The 17,759-nt window shown below is 34.9% G+C and overlaps 1 protein-coding gene across 4 annotated transcripts in view; it reads right to left on the minus strand.

The window, feature by feature from the left end:
* Positions 1 to 17,759, minus strand: part of LOC143245293 (uncharacterized) — a 98,999-nt gene that overhangs the window by 16,981 nt on the left and 64,259 nt on the right. For all 4 annotated transcript variants that reach the window (XM_076491471.1, XM_076491474.1, XM_076491472.1 and 1 more), the window contains exons 7-9: positions 16,228 to 16,323; positions 9,747 to 9,898; positions 8,301 to 8,399 (exon numbers count right to left, since the gene is read on the minus strand). In XM_076491471.1, the coding sequence (XP_076347586.1) occupies positions 8,301 to 8,399; positions 9,747 to 9,898; positions 16,228 to 16,323 (347 nt within the window). The remainder of the gene's footprint in view (positions 1 to 8,300; positions 8,400 to 9,746; positions 9,899 to 16,227; positions 16,324 to 17,759) is intronic.

Raw genomic sequence — 17,759 nt, forward strand, 5'->3', positions numbered from 1 at the left:
TGGCTCCACTCATCTCGTTAGATTTCTCACGTACAGTGGCTCCACCCATCTCGTTAGATTTCTCCCGTACAGTGGCTCCACTCATCTCGTTAGATTTCTCACGTACAGTGGCTCCACTCATCTCGTTAGATTTCTCCCGTACAGTGGCTCCACTCATCTCGTTAGATTTCTCCCGTACAGTGGCTCCACTCATCTCGTTAGATTTCTCTCGTACAGTGGCTCCACTCATCTCCTTAGATTTCTCCCGTACAGTGGCTCCACTCATCTCCTTAGATTTCTCACGTACAGTGGCTCCACTCATCTCCTTAGATTTCTCACGTACAGTGGCTCCACTCATCTCCTTAGATTTCTCACGTACAGTGGCTCCACTCATCTCCTTAGATTTCTCACGTACAGTGGCTCCACTCATCTCCTTAGATTTCTCCCATACAGTGGCTCCACTCATCTCCTTAGATTTCTCCCGTACAGTGGCTCCACTCATCTCCTTAGATTTCTCCCGTACAGTGGCTCCACTCATCTCCTTAGATTTCTCCCATGTACAGTGGCTCCACTCATCTCGTTTCATTTCTGACATACAGTGGCTCCACTCATCTCGTTTCATTTCTGACATACAGTGGCTCCACTCATCTCGTTTCATTTCTGACATACAGTGGCTCCACTCATCTCGTTTCATTTCTCACATACAGTGGCTCCACTCATCTCGTTTCATTTCTCACATACTGTGGCTCCACTCATCTCGTTAGATTTCTCCCGTACAGTGGCTCCACTCATCTCGTTAGATTTCTCCCATGTACAGTGGCTCCACTCATCTCGTTAGATTTCTCCCGTACAGTGGCTAAACTCATCTCGTTAGATTTCTCCCATACAGTGGCTAAACTCATCTCGTTAGATTTCTCCCATACAGTGGCTAAACTCATCTCGTTAGATTTCTCACATACAGTGGCTCCACTCATCTCGTTTCATTTCTCCCGTACAGTGGCTCCACTCATCTTGTTTCATTTCTCCCGTACAGTGGCTCCACTCATCTCATTAGATTTCTCCCTACAGTGGCTAAACTCATCTCGTTATATTTCTCTCGTACAGTGGCTCCACTCATCTCGTTTCATTTCTCCCGTACAGTGGCTCCACTCATCTCATTAGATTTCTCCCGCACAGTGGCTAAACTCATCTCGTTAGATTTCTCACGTACAGTGGCTCCACTCATCTCGTTTCATTTCTCACGTACAGTGGCTCCACTCATCTCGTTTCATTTCTCACGTACAGTGGCTCCACTCATCTCGTTTCATTTCTCACGTACAGTGGCTCCACTCATCTCGTTTCATTTCTCACGTACAGTGGCTCCACTCATCTCGTTTCATTTCTCACGTACAGTGGCTCCACTCATCTCGTTTCATTTCTCACGTACAGTGGTTCCCCTCATCTCGTTTCATTTCTCACGTACAGTGGCTCCACTCATCTCGTTAGATTTCTCCCGTACAGTGGCTAAACTCATCTCGTTATATTTCTCTCGTACAGTGGCTCCACTCATCTCGTTTCATTTCTCCCGTACAGTGGCTCCACTCATCTCATTAGATTTCTCCCGTACAGTGGCTAAACTCATCTCGTTAGATTTCTCACGTACAGTGGCTCCACTCATCTCGTTTCATTTCTCCCGTACAGTGGCTCCACTCATCTCATTAGATTTCTCCCGTACAGTGGCTAAACTCATCTCGTTAGATTTCTCACGTACAGTGGCTCCACTCATCTCGTTTCATTTCTCACGTACAGTGGCTCCACTCATCTCGTTTCATTTCTCACGTACAGTGGCTCCACTCATCTCGTTTCATTTCTCACGTACAGTGGCTCCACTCATCTTGTTTCATTTCTCATGTACAGTGGTTCCCCTCATCTCGTTTCATTTCTTAGAAATGCTCCTTTATGTACATTTAATTGTTTATAACGTGAACAACCAATGAAAAGTTCAAAATGTCCCTATTGTTGCTTTCTCGGCCATTTTCAAGTATTAATTACAACATCATCTTGTTCTTTTAATAAAAAAACTTCAAGGTGGTAACAGTCGAGTCTTTGTCTGCTCAAAATATATATTTTACGATCCAAATACAACTTAGTTACTAAAACTAATAAATCATACTGGAATTCTATGGCATTCATATAGTTATTTATTATTTTTTTATTTTTAGATGAATACATAAAATATAAAAAACATTATTACATTTCACATCTTGCACATGCAAAATCTCTTAAGGCTTAGCAAGCTACAACAAGCAGCAACCAAGTATAAAGTTTGTAACTGGAAGAGATAATTGTTTGCTTTACTTCTTTATTTACAGTTTTGTGTTTTATGGAAAATAAGTTTAAAAATGTATTTCTTTATAATAATAATTTATATACATTTATTACATCTGAAATGTAACACTAAAACACAGACAAGACAGATCACTTAGTAAATGTCAGTTTGTATTATTGAATGCAGTAACATGAGTGTATATGCACGGTGTCAGTGTAAATTCTGTAATATTACCCATGCACAGCTGAAAGGTAAATATAATAAAAATAACAAATATACATGTTTAATTATTCAAGCTATTTAGTCTAGACACGTTTTCGTGTTATCATCTGTAGTCATTCTAGAATAAAAAAGGCATAATCTTTATTTATTTCCTAATTTTCTGTGGTGGTTACAAGACTGGTCAAATAGACCAAACCTGTACAGAACTTCATTAATGAATATAACAGATAATATATGGTTTTTTTCCTTAAATATTTGATAACTATCTGGATTTAAATATTTTGCATGTGAATGTTGGAAATTAGTTAAGATTCAAGAAGTAATGATAACACCATTTACACCAGAATTGAGATTTTTTAACTAGTGTAAAACATAGAAAAAAAACAAATAGACCTTTCAATACCCCTATGACCTTTGCAATACCTTATGATGTGTTCTACCTACAAAAGGTTTTGGCACAATATACCAAAACATTTTTGTTGTAAGCTTGCAAGAGAGTTATAAATAAGGTTTACAAAAGGAGAATTGTGAGTCTAACATGCATGTCTTATTTTTACACAATTCTATATGTGTACAGCCTTGACAGTCAATAGTAAAGGTTTTATAGTGTTGTTTGAAATTAATCTTTATTGTTTAACTATCTTTGCATCAGCATTTTTTATTGTGCATGCCATGAGGTTTTTAGTAACTTGATTCAAATTATTGGTTATTAATTACAATATTATGTTATAGTAATTACTATAACAATACTGTAATTAATAACCAATATTTTAACAGTACACAAGTTTTAATTTTATAATATTAAAAACATCCTAAATTGCTCCTAGTGTGAGAAATGACATCTGTTCTCTAAGCATCCCCCCCTATTCTGTGATTTAATCATCACCCCTCCAATAAGTACAAACTTTAACATAAATTACTTACTATCAAATCTTCATCACTCAGACAAAGCATAATTTTCATAGCCTTCAACCTTGTTTGGTTATTTAGTTATCAAATAGAGAAACAGACCCTTTCATAGCCTTCAACCTTGTTTGGTTATTTACCTATCAAATAGAGAAACAGACCCCTCTTGCCACAGCCACCTGTCACATCCTGTCTTTCAGGATTTGTCAACAGTTATCTCATGTTTTAATTCTATATTATATATAACCAACAGAAAGCCAAGCTGTTTACCTATCAAATAGAGAAACAGACCCTCTTGCCACAGCCACCTGTCACATCCTCTCTTTCAGGATTTGTCAACAGTTATCTCATGTTTTAATTCTATATAACCAACAGAAAGCCAAGCTGTTTACCTATCAAATAGAGAAACAGACCCTCTTGCCACAGCCACCTGTCACATCCTCTCTTTCAGGATTTGTCAACAGTTATCTCATGTTTTAATTCTATATTATATATAACCAACAGAAAGCCAAGCTGTTTACCTATCAAATAGAGAAACAGACCCTCTTGCCACAGCCACCTGTCACATCCTCTCTTTCAGGATTTGTCAACAGTTATCTCATGTTTTAATTCTATATTATATATAACCAACAGAAAGCCAAGCTGTTTACCTATCAAATAGAGAAACAGACCCTCTTGCCACAGCCACCTGTCACATCCTCTCTTTCAGGATTTGTCAACAGTTATCTCATGTTTTAATTCTATATTATATATAACCAACAGAAAGCCAAGCTGTTTACCTATCAAATAGAGAAACAGACCCTCTTGCCACAGCCACCTGTCACATCCTCTCTTTCAGGATTTGTCAACAGTTATCTCATGTTTTAATTCTATATTATATATAACCAACAGAAAGCCAAGCTGTTTACCTATCAAATAGAGAAACAGACCCTCTTGCCACAGCCACCTGTCACATCCTCTCTTTCAGGATTTGTCAACAGTTATCTCATGTTTTAATTCTATATTATATATAACCAACAGAAAGCCAAGCTGTTTACCTATCAAATAGAGAAACAGACCCTCTTGCCACAGCCACCTGTCACATCCTCTCTTTCAGGATTTGTCAACAGTTATCTCATGTTTTAATTCTATATTATATATAACCAACAGAAAGCCAAGCTGTTTATCTATCAAATAGAGAAACAGACCCTCTTGCCACAGCCACCTGTCACATCCTCTCTTTCAGGATTTGTCAACAGTTATCTCATGTTTTAATTCTATATTATATATAACCAACAGAAAGCCAAGCTGTTTATCTATCAAATAGAGAAACAGACCCTCTTGCCACAGCCACCTGTCACATCCTCTCTTTCAGGATTTGTCAACAGTTATCTCATGTTTTAATTCTATATTATATATAACCAACAGAAAGCCAAGCTGTTTACCTATCAAATAGAGAAACAGACCCCTCTTGCCACAGCCACCTGTCACATCCTCTCTTTCAGGATTTGTCAACAGTTATCTCATGTTTTAATTCTATATTATATATAACCAACAGAAAGCCAAGCTGTTTACCTATCAAATAGAGAAACAGACCCTCTTGCCACAGCCACCTGTCACATCCTCTCTTTCAGGATTTGTCAACAGTTATCTCATGTTTTAATTCTATATTATATATAACCAACAGAAAGCCAAGCTGTTTACCTATCAAATAGAGAAACAGACTTCTCTTGCCACAGCCACCTGTCACATCCTCTCTTTCAGGATTTGTCAACAGTTATCTCATGTTTTAATTCTATATTATATATAACCAACAGAAAGCCAAGCTGTTTACCTATCAAATGCTGTATTCTATTACACGATTAATTGAACAAAGAATTGTCAATTCCTGTTTTTGTACAAGCTTTGTTCCCATGGAAAATATATCAATTAGCTTGGGATAATTTGTAACAGCTCTTGTTTGCAATAGTTAGAGAGGCAGAAAAATTGAGACAGTTATGGAACCTTGTCTGCTTTTCCATATTATTGTTCTATATTATTTCAAGCATTATGTAATTCAAGAAAATTATTCAGTTCACTAGTACCATTTATATAGAAAAAAAGGTAAAGTTAAATGTCACTGACATTCAACAGGAAAAAAAGATAATTTCTTATTTTTCTTATTCTTTATTTATTTATTATTATAAAAATAACTAATATGTAAAACAGGAATCTTTGGGTGAGGTATGATTAGATTAGGTAAAATAAATAATAATATAATAAAAATGTTTCACAAGTTACAGAAGCAAGCGACTCATGGGTGAAGTAATTCGATAGAATAATGTGAGCACCACTTTCCTCAAGTGATCTACAACTTATGATGGATCAACTGGTAGTTATACAGAGTTCAAAGGGCAATAAAATATTAAATTTTAAGCATAAATAGATGCATAAAGTTACAAGCTTAATGTTACTTAGAATACACAGATGTAGTTACGTTTTAAAATCAATCTAGAAAGAAAAAAGAATAATTTGAATGTAATGTTTTTGTTTATTATGAGGTTTGTCACACCGACTAACTTTGTACAGAATTATGGTAGAGAAAATAACAAATAAAATATTAAAGTTACAATGAAAACAAATGTTTCAAACATATATATGGTTTAGTGATTACACAAATTAACTTAGAGACTTTTACGACAAAGAATATTTTTAGCCACAACCTATTTTGTACTCGGACTGGTAATGAAACAGGCTCGACGTGCTCAAACAAATCTTTAATTAAAATACTTCATAAAAAAATTTGATTTTTTGTGCACAAAAGCTTTGTAATGTTTTGCAAAAATCTAAAAAAAAAACTTGTGAAGATACACATACCACATTAAAAGTGTTAACTAAACAAGTGCAAATGTGTATATTGACTCAGTATTTTATACTGAACCAACTGTAAAAGGGTAAAGGTTCTTCACATCTGAATGTTCTATTACAGTTTTGTACAATTCTTTGCAATACCAATTATGAACCACTTCGTGATTCAGGATTTTCCATTTATGGCAAAATTACTAAGGCTCTCTGCCACTGCTTCCAATTTGGAACTACTGACCAGATGGAAGACAGCACCTTACCCTATACCATCCATTATAAGGAATTGACTATCATTCATGTATTGCATTGAAATCTTAAGAGTGTAGTTTGTAATAACGCAATTTTCTTTTTCATCAGATCCAAAACTCAGAGCTCTACCACATGATCAAGCCCCATTCAAAACTGTTCCAAACAGAATGTGTGTGTGCATGTGTTATAATTACACTTGTAAACCACCAGTGAAACTGGAACATACAGAGAGTCAAAGAGTGCTGTACCCTATTAGATACTTGGTTTCTGATTCTTATCTAAGTGATTGTTCTCCATCTCTAGTAGAAGCTCTTGCATAAGTTAGTAAAATGGTAATTGGTGTTGCAGAAATCAATCTTGCACCAATTAAGTTGCCAGAAATATGGACTTTCATAAGCAGTAATCACATACAAGGTTTGAAATGTGTACTCATTACCATACGGGACAAATGTGTTCATCACGGAACCAGGAGGGGGAAATGAACAACTAAAACTTAGACTTAAAAGAACAACCACGACACAACTTGATGGGATTTTATCAACTGGTAATTCCCATGTTCATCTTCATAGCCAGGTAACCACCTGAAGCCACATTAACTTATGCTATACTGCACTGGCCATTGCATAATAAGAAAACCACAGTATGGGTTGAATTCACAGCTGCATTTGTAATTGACTGTTATTCTTTAAGATGAAACCAGTAATTGGTTTCAGATGGTAATATCTACTGGTCCACATTGGAATACCAAGATCAACCAAGAACAACAATTCTTCTTTCACTTGGTCCACATGCTTTCTATGATTTGACTAATGCTTTTTTGTGGTTCTGTGGTTCTCTGAAGTTTCTAGTTTACTGTGTTACTTCCATTAACATTATGGTTCTGAAAGATGGAAGTTACAACTTCTGTAATCATTAGATATCAGATATTGCAATACAGATGTGTATCAAGAATGGATACAGCTATAGAGAGCACTGATTACTGCAATTAAAATCGCATATAATCATCTTGCTATGAATATTTCTACAAATAGACCCCTAGTAATAATCATCTTGCTATGAATATTTCTACAAATAGACCCCTAGTAATAATCATCTTGCTATGAATATTTCTACAAATAGACCCCTAGTAGTTAACATTTTTCATCAGTACAGACACTAATTATGTGACAGGAATTGTGCTGATGAAAATTTTGGATTTACAAGATTTGGAATACATCAACTAATTTTACATTTTAAATTGGTAGATTGGTAACGGGTTTTCAACCTCACTGAAGTACATACTATGTACTTCACTTCCAAAACACTATTTAATATACAATTTTTATTTTTAATACACTTATATCTACCCCATGAAGAACACATTAACCCCATGCAAACTGAAGGGGCAAACTCTATAATAACATGATCTTTTTTATAGTTACATTCAAAATTTAATCAAACCACATTATTGATTTATATTAATAATGCATGGCACTGAAATGTCGTTAATAATGTAAATATTATTGTATTATCTACATTTTACTTTCAAAATGACCCCCAAATTACTTATTTTAAATTTCCTTCCTACCCTTATACAATGGAACATCACAACTTCTCACAAGAAACAATACGTAACTGACAAACTGTGTACTAACATTTACTGTAATGAGCTATCTAAATTCAGTTTCAAGTTAATTTTTTAAGTCGCATATGAACATTATAAAGAAACAATAAAAAAGATTTACATTCATGTAACAGAATTGAACACCCACACATATTCATTTATATATGATATATAAGTACATTACATTGAGAGACCAAACTGATTCGTTACCTGACACAATTCCACAACACACAAGGAAACCAAAGAGCAACTCCCATTTCTACAACTCTGAACATTACATCATAGAAGTTACGGCTCAATACAGGGATCCTAAAAATAAAATACAATAAATATGTAATAAACAACAACTTAATATTGTTAACAATATTTCATATATACTATCAAAAACTGCCCAGATGCCATATGGACAGATGTTATTTGTCATTGCTTAATGAGGTTAAACAATGTCTCTGGTTGAAATAACCACTGTTCTTCTACAATCACTGCTTAAGCTTGGCTACAATTGATCTTGGATAAAATTTTCTTTACTTTTGTTTTTCCAAAGTTCAGTCATTTAATGCCAAGTGAAAGGTTTTCACCATCTAAATGGTCACAAACACGTTTCATAATATTTATCATCTGCACTCTAAGAGATGTACATTTTACATTGTGACTAATACTTCTAAATGAAACAGGTTTTGTGTATGTCCTTTTTGCAAAGAATATACAGCATTTCAGAATAACAACCAAAGTCATTTAGAAATCCTGACATATATTCATCACACACTCGAAGTGCAAAATTCAGCGTACACCAACATACCTACACCAGTGCTTTAAACCTCATCAATAGTACCATGATTTAACTGACCATCATTTTAAAACTGGATGCGTAACACTTAATCACCACAACAATTCATGGCTAGTCATAGAAATTCTGGTACTCCATGGCTCAACATCTAGCAACTGATGCTAAACATTAAAGGAGATGATGCATGGCTATAAGCCTTTCTTAACTTAGATATTCAAGATGTTGTACCATCTAGTTCCTGGTGTCACTGAATAGTCTTATAACAAGGTCATTGCTTATAGCCAAATACGATGATTATTTCAAGTATCAATCTTCAACATTTATGACTCCTTGTAATTTCTTCTTTCTCAAATTTACCTAACTCAAAAGATTTCAGCATTTAATACATTACACCATTATAATTCATTGATAGCTTTTTTTTTTATTTTAAGTTTGAAGGTGGATGTTAAAAACCAGCAACTGTCTGGAGTAACAACTTTTAATCAACAAAAACATTATTAAACACAGACACACGTACAGTTCTTTAATTCTAATCTCCAACTTTCTTTTTCATAAATTTTTGATACAAATTACAAGTCATGTGATTTTACTCTTTTTAAAGCTAAACAGTACGGCTCAACGTGATATACTGTATTTTCAATAATGTCCCATCCACACCATCATACTAATACTCAATGTCTCAAACACAATTTTTCAGAATACGTGTTTGTTTCAAACATCAATGGTCTAAGTGGCTTGCAATTGTTGTACTGCTGCTAGCCCTAACCATCAATATTTTAGGTACAGATTAAACAATGGCAAATAGTTGCTTGTTATAAATAGAGGGATAGATAATTCTGATTTCAATAAATAATAATAAGAACACTCACTTGTCTTTCCAGAAAGTACCAAGTTCATCTGAAATAATAAATACAACAGTAACCAAAAGCAAAAGGGCTTGTGAAATCAGACCAAACCTCGACTGACTAAGCTGTGATGTATCTGGAGATGCAAGTGATCCCTCTGCAAAACCACCATGCATCTGGAAAGAAGTGATAGAAAGCTAATATTTTCCTCATCTGAAAATGTAGTTCTTATAAATACAGTACTCACCTCTTCAGACACAACAGCTTCTTTCCTGTTAAAGTCTCGTAACTCGTGAAAACTCCCATCTAATCTCACGTGAAACCACACAAACTTGTGTCGCTACCTGATGATGTAATGATGCAACAGAACCTTTTATAAATAGGAATATGACACATCTGCATGTGCAATGGCTCCCCTTGCATTTGTGCTTAGGAATCCCATTTCTCTGAGGAGATAATGAAGAAATGTGTGCTGGGAAGACAAATGGGAATGTATACAGAAGTAAATATCTACAGGAAATTCATTTTCGGATAAGGAAAATTTTAACTTCCAAATTAAATATGCTACACAAAGAATAGCTAGAATCCCTTGTTGAGATGGTAGAGCGACTAGTGCAAAAATTACATAGTTGAGTTCCCTTCAAAAGGAGTCTAAAGGAAATCCATGGGGTGTGACACTCAATGGCTGACTCCATAGGGGCACACCTGTGGAAGGCCACATCTTGTCTAATCTAGGGTACACTCTTTGCTTCTATATGAGAAGAGGTGCATGAATCCTTCAAATACTGGTACACAAGCTGTTGGAGCATTCAGTATGTGTAGTAAAGTAGGAGTTTGTTCAGACTGTACATGTTCATCACCCTTGCAAACAGGCACTATGGTCCCTATTCTATTTGCAGGAGGACACTGTATGGAATTATATTAGTATAGATACTTACACAAACCTGTGTCCAACCATCAGATTTGGAACCAATGTACATCTCTGGTGTACACACAGTGGTCACCTCAATTCTACCATCAGTCCCTATGAGCCTCAAGCCAGCTGTGAAAGGAGAGCAATGTATTAAGCATGTCTCCACTCAACCATTAGTATCTATGGCCTGCACACCAACTACAGGAGTTGGATGTTGTTGTTTGTTTACCAGTACGATGTGGAATGTACTGGAAGTCATAATCTTGACTCTACTAAACACATTGTGGCTGCAGGAGAAGGACTCATAAGATAAACAGATACATAAAGGATTGAAATAGTGAGATGTAATGGTTACTCAGAGACTGCAATGTATTATAGTTTTACAAGAAGGAACACCTGAACAATACTCTTAAATGTCACCACAACCCCACTTCTTACTGTAGATGGATCCCTTGTTTTAGCTCCAGTCAGTGAGAATTCTCAATGGTCTACTACCTAAGTGGCTGGAAACTGGGAAATGAAAAAGGTCTTCCATGCTTCAGTCAACAAAGGTGAAAGAATCAGCATAAAGGAGATCCAGAGAATTGTCTCGAATTCCCATTGGTCTTACAGTCCAGAAAAGCCCGTTATTGGAGACAGTGTAATGTATGACTGCAAGACCCAACTTTTAAAACCATCCAAGCACGAGCCAAGAAGTAAGTAGAAACACAATTCTTGTGCTGGCTTTTTCCTTGCTGGCCCTTGGAATTGGTAGGGTCAAGAATGGACATGATAAGTAATATAAATATATAAATAAATACCATGAATAAACCTCAGGTTGTCTTGCATAACACTCCATCTCGTGGTGGACACGTATAAAGTAAAGGCAGATAGTATGAGCTCTTTGCTTTATGCTGGATCAGTACAGTTTGGCTAAATATACCCTCGGAGACAACGGAAACCACCTAGTGGGACCACATAATAAATTAGTAGCAAGATGAGAGAGCCAGGTGACATAAACAGTGGGTAAGAAAAATGTGTGAGGGTAATTCACATGCCAACCCAGAGATTCTTCTCCAGAGGATGGAAAAAATGGACTGTAAGTAAAAAGGGGTGATGATCATTAAATCCCTCAAAGTGGAGAAGTTAGCAGATCCATCCAGTAAAGATGGTGGAAAATAGGTATCTAAGAGAGGAGGAATGCCAAGAAATAAAAAGACACTGAGTGAAATCTAAAAAGTCGGAAGTGCAAGAAAGATAGCAGCAAATGACCCTGATGGGATCCAGGAGTCAATCCAGGTGAGAAGTCTCGGAAAAGTAAGACCAGTAGGGACAAAGAAGAAGATGTGTAGTAGCAGAAAGTACAAGATGTATCTACAGTATAGAAATTATAGTAACAGTGGCCACAGGCAAGAAGAAGAAGAAAATACGATTTTAGAGAAAGGTAACAGAGAAAACACATGATAAGAGATATGAAAGCATGAAGAACTGTATTCAAGACTTAGTCACAATGGATTAAAAAGGAGTGGAAGAGGGTGATAAAAGTGAAGAAAAAATTCTGTTTGATGAGAAAAGGTGGAATGTGGAAGATAATACTGCCCAATAACCAATAACGACAGATACACAAGTCATATAAAAAAATGAAGGTAAGATGTTGTAAGGTAGAACCGCAAAGGGAGAAAGGATAAAGAATAAACCAACAGCAATAAGCACACCATTGTATACAGAACATGACAGGCTATTAAACACACCCAACTGAACCTGGCCAAAGAGAGAAGACCCAATACCTGAAACTATATGGTTCTGTGCCAGGTGCCCTCCCCCCCTCCATTGGTGGTTGATATGAGACATGAACATGAAATTGTTGGGGTAAATCATCAAATGATCCATGAGGAGAAGAAACAAATGACAGCATACCAGCTTTTCCAGGGACCAAGAACCCAAAATCAGACAGACATTCGGGGGTGCTCTTCATACAGAAAAAGTCCAGCTTTGGAGGAGGCAAATGAATGTCAAATGTGGTGTTGGGGTAGTATAGCTACCAAGCAAAACCCTCCAGTAAAGAAAGTGAGCAGAAGACAGTAGACCCAAGGAAAGGTTTTACTGGTCATGCAAAACCCACTGTAGGGAATGCATATGAATGCATGTTGAATTGGAGTTCCAAATAAGTCTTGGTCTCTAAAAGGGTAAAATCTTTCATGCATAATATAAAGGTGAAGAACAAGCTACAGGGACCAGATACTTGAGGTCTTGTAAGTGGACTAAAGACAGGAAAAGCTGAAGTGAGAGTTGAAGAGAATCCCCAGGTAGATTTTCACAAATCTCCTATGATGAGCAACTTCATGAAAAACATATATGTTCAGATGATTCTGCATGAAAATGGGTAAGAAAAAGCCAATCATCCATATAGAAGTAAAACTACAGACTCAGATTCTGAAGATGTTGAGTGAAAGTCTGCACAATACAACTGAAATAATGAGAGGCCAATGCTATTCCAAACAGAAAGACACAGAATTGGAAAATGTGATCCTCGTGGACAAATTAGGGAAAATGTTATTGAGAATGAAGTAACTGGGTTGTAGAGAAAAGCATTCAACACAATGGCACAGACCAACAATGAAAGAATCATTCTCCTTCTGAAAATGTTGGACAACCAAGGAATGACTGATGGAGAATAGGTTGATAACTGAACACCAGTCCATATTCTTATTAGGAACAACAAACAGGTAGGAGTAATAACTCAGAGAGAAAGGTCATGAAACTTCTCAATGGCCTGTTTCTCCAACAAATTCAGTACTAGCCCCTTTCAGCAAAGAAGATAAACAAGATAGGATAGGTGTCACAAGGCAAAAGGTTGTGGGAAAAAAAAGAAGCAAAGTAAAAGATTGTAGGAAAACTTTGACAGCTTATCCATTAGCAAAGAAACATATCTGTAAACCAAAACTCCCATAAATCCCTAACCAACTAGGCAAGACATCAGCTGAAAGTAGGACAGGCAGCAGTGAACGGTCAGAAGACAGGAATATAATGGGGAGCAGAACAAAGAATTAGAGAGGTAAAGTCAAGACAAACAGAAAGGTAAGGAAGAAAGTGAACACTGATGCTAGGTAGCTTTAACTCATGATTTAAGGGAATTAGTGATATCACAAAAACCTCCAAAGAAAATGGAGCAAAATAAAAGCCCTGGAGGAAAGGTGACAGACTTTTTAAAAGGTTCCAACAACAGAGAAACCAACTAATAAGAGGAAGGGCAGAGGAGGCCATTGTAGAGAAGAGAGGCAAAAGAGTCATTGGAGGAAGGATGAAGTACTTCCATCATAAGATAAAGGCAAAAGAAAAGCACCTATATTGGGCAGAGAGAAGGGCTACACGAGAGAAAGTTTATGCATTAGATAGAGAAACAGCTGATAATGAATCCATCCCTTAAACAGACAAGAATGGTTCCAAATAGCGGGTGTCAAGAAATGGTAACATTGACCATATGCCAGAATATGAGGATCAATCAAGTGAAAAGAATGAAGTTGATCTGGAAAGGAACTGGCATGTAAAGAAATGTAAGGGATGGACAACTCATGAGAGGAGGGGTTGTGTAATAAAGAGAAGGAAGAGTCAAAGGATACAAGAGAGAAAGAGAGCTGTTCATACCTGAATAATAAGGTTTGAAAATCTTAGATTAAGTTTTCTCAGTAGATAAGGACATTCCCAAAACAAAACTAAAAGGTGGGAAAAAATGTGTTTAAATTCATTCTGTACAACTTCAGACATGAAAGAATAGAAATAGAAGCCAGTGAAAGAGACTGAAGTGAATGGTCCTGGCTGCATCATGGATCCCATCACACATTGCACAATGGCCATCAAATTTATCATGGATAAAAAACTTCCCAATTAATTATTGGTATTTTGTTCAGGATGAAGAGTGTTTTCACTCACATTTGCAAAAAAAACAGTTCACACTAAACTATAATTTCATATTGAATACGTTAAAAATCAATCAATCAAGAACGCAGAGACAGCTACTGCACATAAAGGTGTGTCACACTCCTACTGTTGGAGGGTTCTGTTACATTATTATGTCATCATGTGATTACGTTGGAGTTTTCATAAAGGTTAGTGGCTTGCAAATCTCTTTGGCAGATGGCACAAACTCAAGAAAAAAGCTATTCTGCGAGAGAAGGCGAATATTTATTTTGCATAATTAATTTTTTTTTAAACAATTACTTATACAGATATACTTTGTTAATAACACGTTAACTTGGTTATATTTCTATTAAATTTGCAAAATTTAAAACTATTTTAAAATTACTAGTTTAATCAAATCGATAAAGATGATGACCAAACTAAGTCAGTCAAAATCAGTCCAGTTACTTATCACTCTACAATCTTTTTAGTTAGTCATCTCATTGCCACAAATGAAACTCTTTTATCTGTGGCTAAACAACTAAGTAACAAACTGTCTGCCATGTGATGAGAGCATTACAAGACAAATTATCTTCACAACTGATTTCCAATTCTTTTCTTTAAAATGCATGCTGTCTATTAGTAATTATAGATAACTTTATTTTATTACAAGGCAATCTACATATGACTGAATAACATACATCTTGCCAAACAGGAAACTCACATTTCTAAATAGAGAAGTCAAAGTTTATGTGTCCAAAACCTATAACAGACGAGTAACTCATTCACTGCCTAGGGTAAATTTATGAAAATCAGTTAACCTTAGAAACAAGAAAATAAATTATGGATTTTTTTTGTTTCCCCCCCTCGATGTGGAAATGTAGTAACAGTATGATAAAAACAAACATCATTAGAGTGATATAGTTTGGGAAAAAAAACATATTCTAGCCATCCACTACCTAACCTTTGTCTAATAAACACAGAAGTAAAACATCCATAATGCATTCTTTATGTTTAACGCACGTAAAGGGAAAACAAATATTTATTGATGACTTGAATTTCATATATAAAACCTTACTAAGACAAATGTAAATAAAGCATATCATTTCTGTAATAGTATAGTCAGAGCAACAAATTAATCTAATTATGTTTACTAAACCCCATTACTATGCTTTATGACATCATATTTTTAAATATAGAAATCTAATTTTCTATTACTGACCTATGATGAAAATGTATTTATATGAATTACTTAAAGACCATAACGTTTTATTTTTCAGTGTACATCTTTATCACACTACATTATCTGGACCAAATCTTCCTACAATCACCATGTCTATACTTATACATATAAAGAATAATTGTATACAAATATGTACACATTTTCTTAAGGCAAATTAAGCAACATTAAAAAACACTTTGTTCTCTGCCGATAGTAGATAGTGTAATTATTCCATTAAAACCAGTTTTTACTGTGTTAGTTCCAAAGAATAAAATAGTTTTAAATTAAGTTTGGAAGTGTAAAGTTGTGGCTGAATTTGTTTTGGAAACAGGAAATGAGAATAACTACCATAACCTGCTGTCATACACACAAAACGTGGTTTTAAAATATTTAACAATTATGCATGACATCACCAAACACTACGTTATTACATTTCAAAAACAAAATGCACAATAAAGTTGATACCTTGTTGTTTAAGATAAAACGTTACTTACTTTGAAATACATCTGAACACCATAGATAAGAAAAAACACAACCACCACAACTATCAAAAATGCAAAGAGTCCATTAAAAATCCTTGTGAAGAAAATCTGTAGACAAAAAAAAAATTTAGCATTAGTTAATAATTACACATTTCACAAGACAAAAACTGTAATTGTTAAACAGAAAAAAAATTATGAAATAAATTAATTGAGACAATCAATTAACATGAAAACAAATACTTAAGGCTGGTCTGTCTAGCACTAAAGTTTAAATGTTTGCTCAGCATATTCTATGATAATTCTGGTGCACAGAGTTCATAAAATAGGTAAGAACATTCAAGGTTTAAAACGAATGCATTGTAATTCATTGTATAAAGTTAAAAAGTTATATTTTACTTTATACAATAAATTATTTTCCATTTCTAACTGTTGAATGTTCTTACTTATTTTACACATATAAACTACTATAAATGTTTTGATGCTACTCTCAGGAAGCTGTTCTTAAAATGTTTCAAGGAAGTGAACATTAGTTTCTCTGAATTCAGAAAGTTTTAAAATACAAATCTAATGATCATAATAAAGTTAGGAATGTGAATTATTCAAATAGTAATAACATAATTATGATTATTCTAAAATAAAATAAATCTGGTTAAAAGAATGTGCTTGTTTTCTTATAGCAAAGCCACATCAGGCAATCTGCTGAGTCCACCAAGGGAAATCAAACCCCTGATTTTAGCATTCTAAATCCTTATTGGTTAAAAGAGAAGACATCTTTACAATTTTTTGGAATAAAACATTAATATAAGCATTCATACACCTTGTATTCCTGATTTATACATGACAAACTTAAAAAAAAAATCTGTGTTAACTGAAGATTTAGTAACCCAAAACATTTCTCCTTCAGTCACAAACCAAAACTATAAACAATGAACTCTTATACCTTACAAGCATCAATTATATCAATATCAATTATTATAATTATCAATTATTATAATTATATTGTTTTCTTTATTTCTTACTATTCACAAAATTATATTTCAACAGTTCAAGAACATGTTTTTTTTATTATTATTATTTAACGCATGTTTCTAGTTGCTCAATTTCTACTCATTAATTACTGTTTTAACACAATTAATTAATTAATTCTGTGGACCTTAATTACAGACATATAAAATCAGTTTCACTTGGTATATCACTTTCAGTATACTCCTAACACTAAACTTATTATTACATGTGCATAAAAACAAATTCAGTAACAGCTTAAAAAGGAAAGTTCCTTGAACACGCATTTAAACAATCAATGAGTGTAACTGTAAATTATTCTTTGACAGATTATTTAGGCAGAGTATTCATGATGAAACTTTGTAGAATGGACGGCAATGGCATGTTGTGGAGACACAAGTGTAGAGGACAACGTTTCGAAAGTCTTCCGCCTTTTGTCTTCGAGTTGAAAGGCAGAAGACTTTCGAAACGTTGTCCTCTACACTTGTGTCTCCAAAAAAGGCAGTTGCTATCCATTCTTCAAAGTTTCATCCTAGTAATAA

Source organism: Tachypleus tridentatus, chromosome 2 (assembly GCF_004210375.1).
Source record: "Tachypleus tridentatus isolate NWPU-2018 chromosome 2, ASM421037v1, whole genome shotgun sequence".
NCBI lineage: Eukaryota > Metazoa > Arthropoda > Merostomata > Xiphosura > Limulidae > Tachypleus > Tachypleus tridentatus.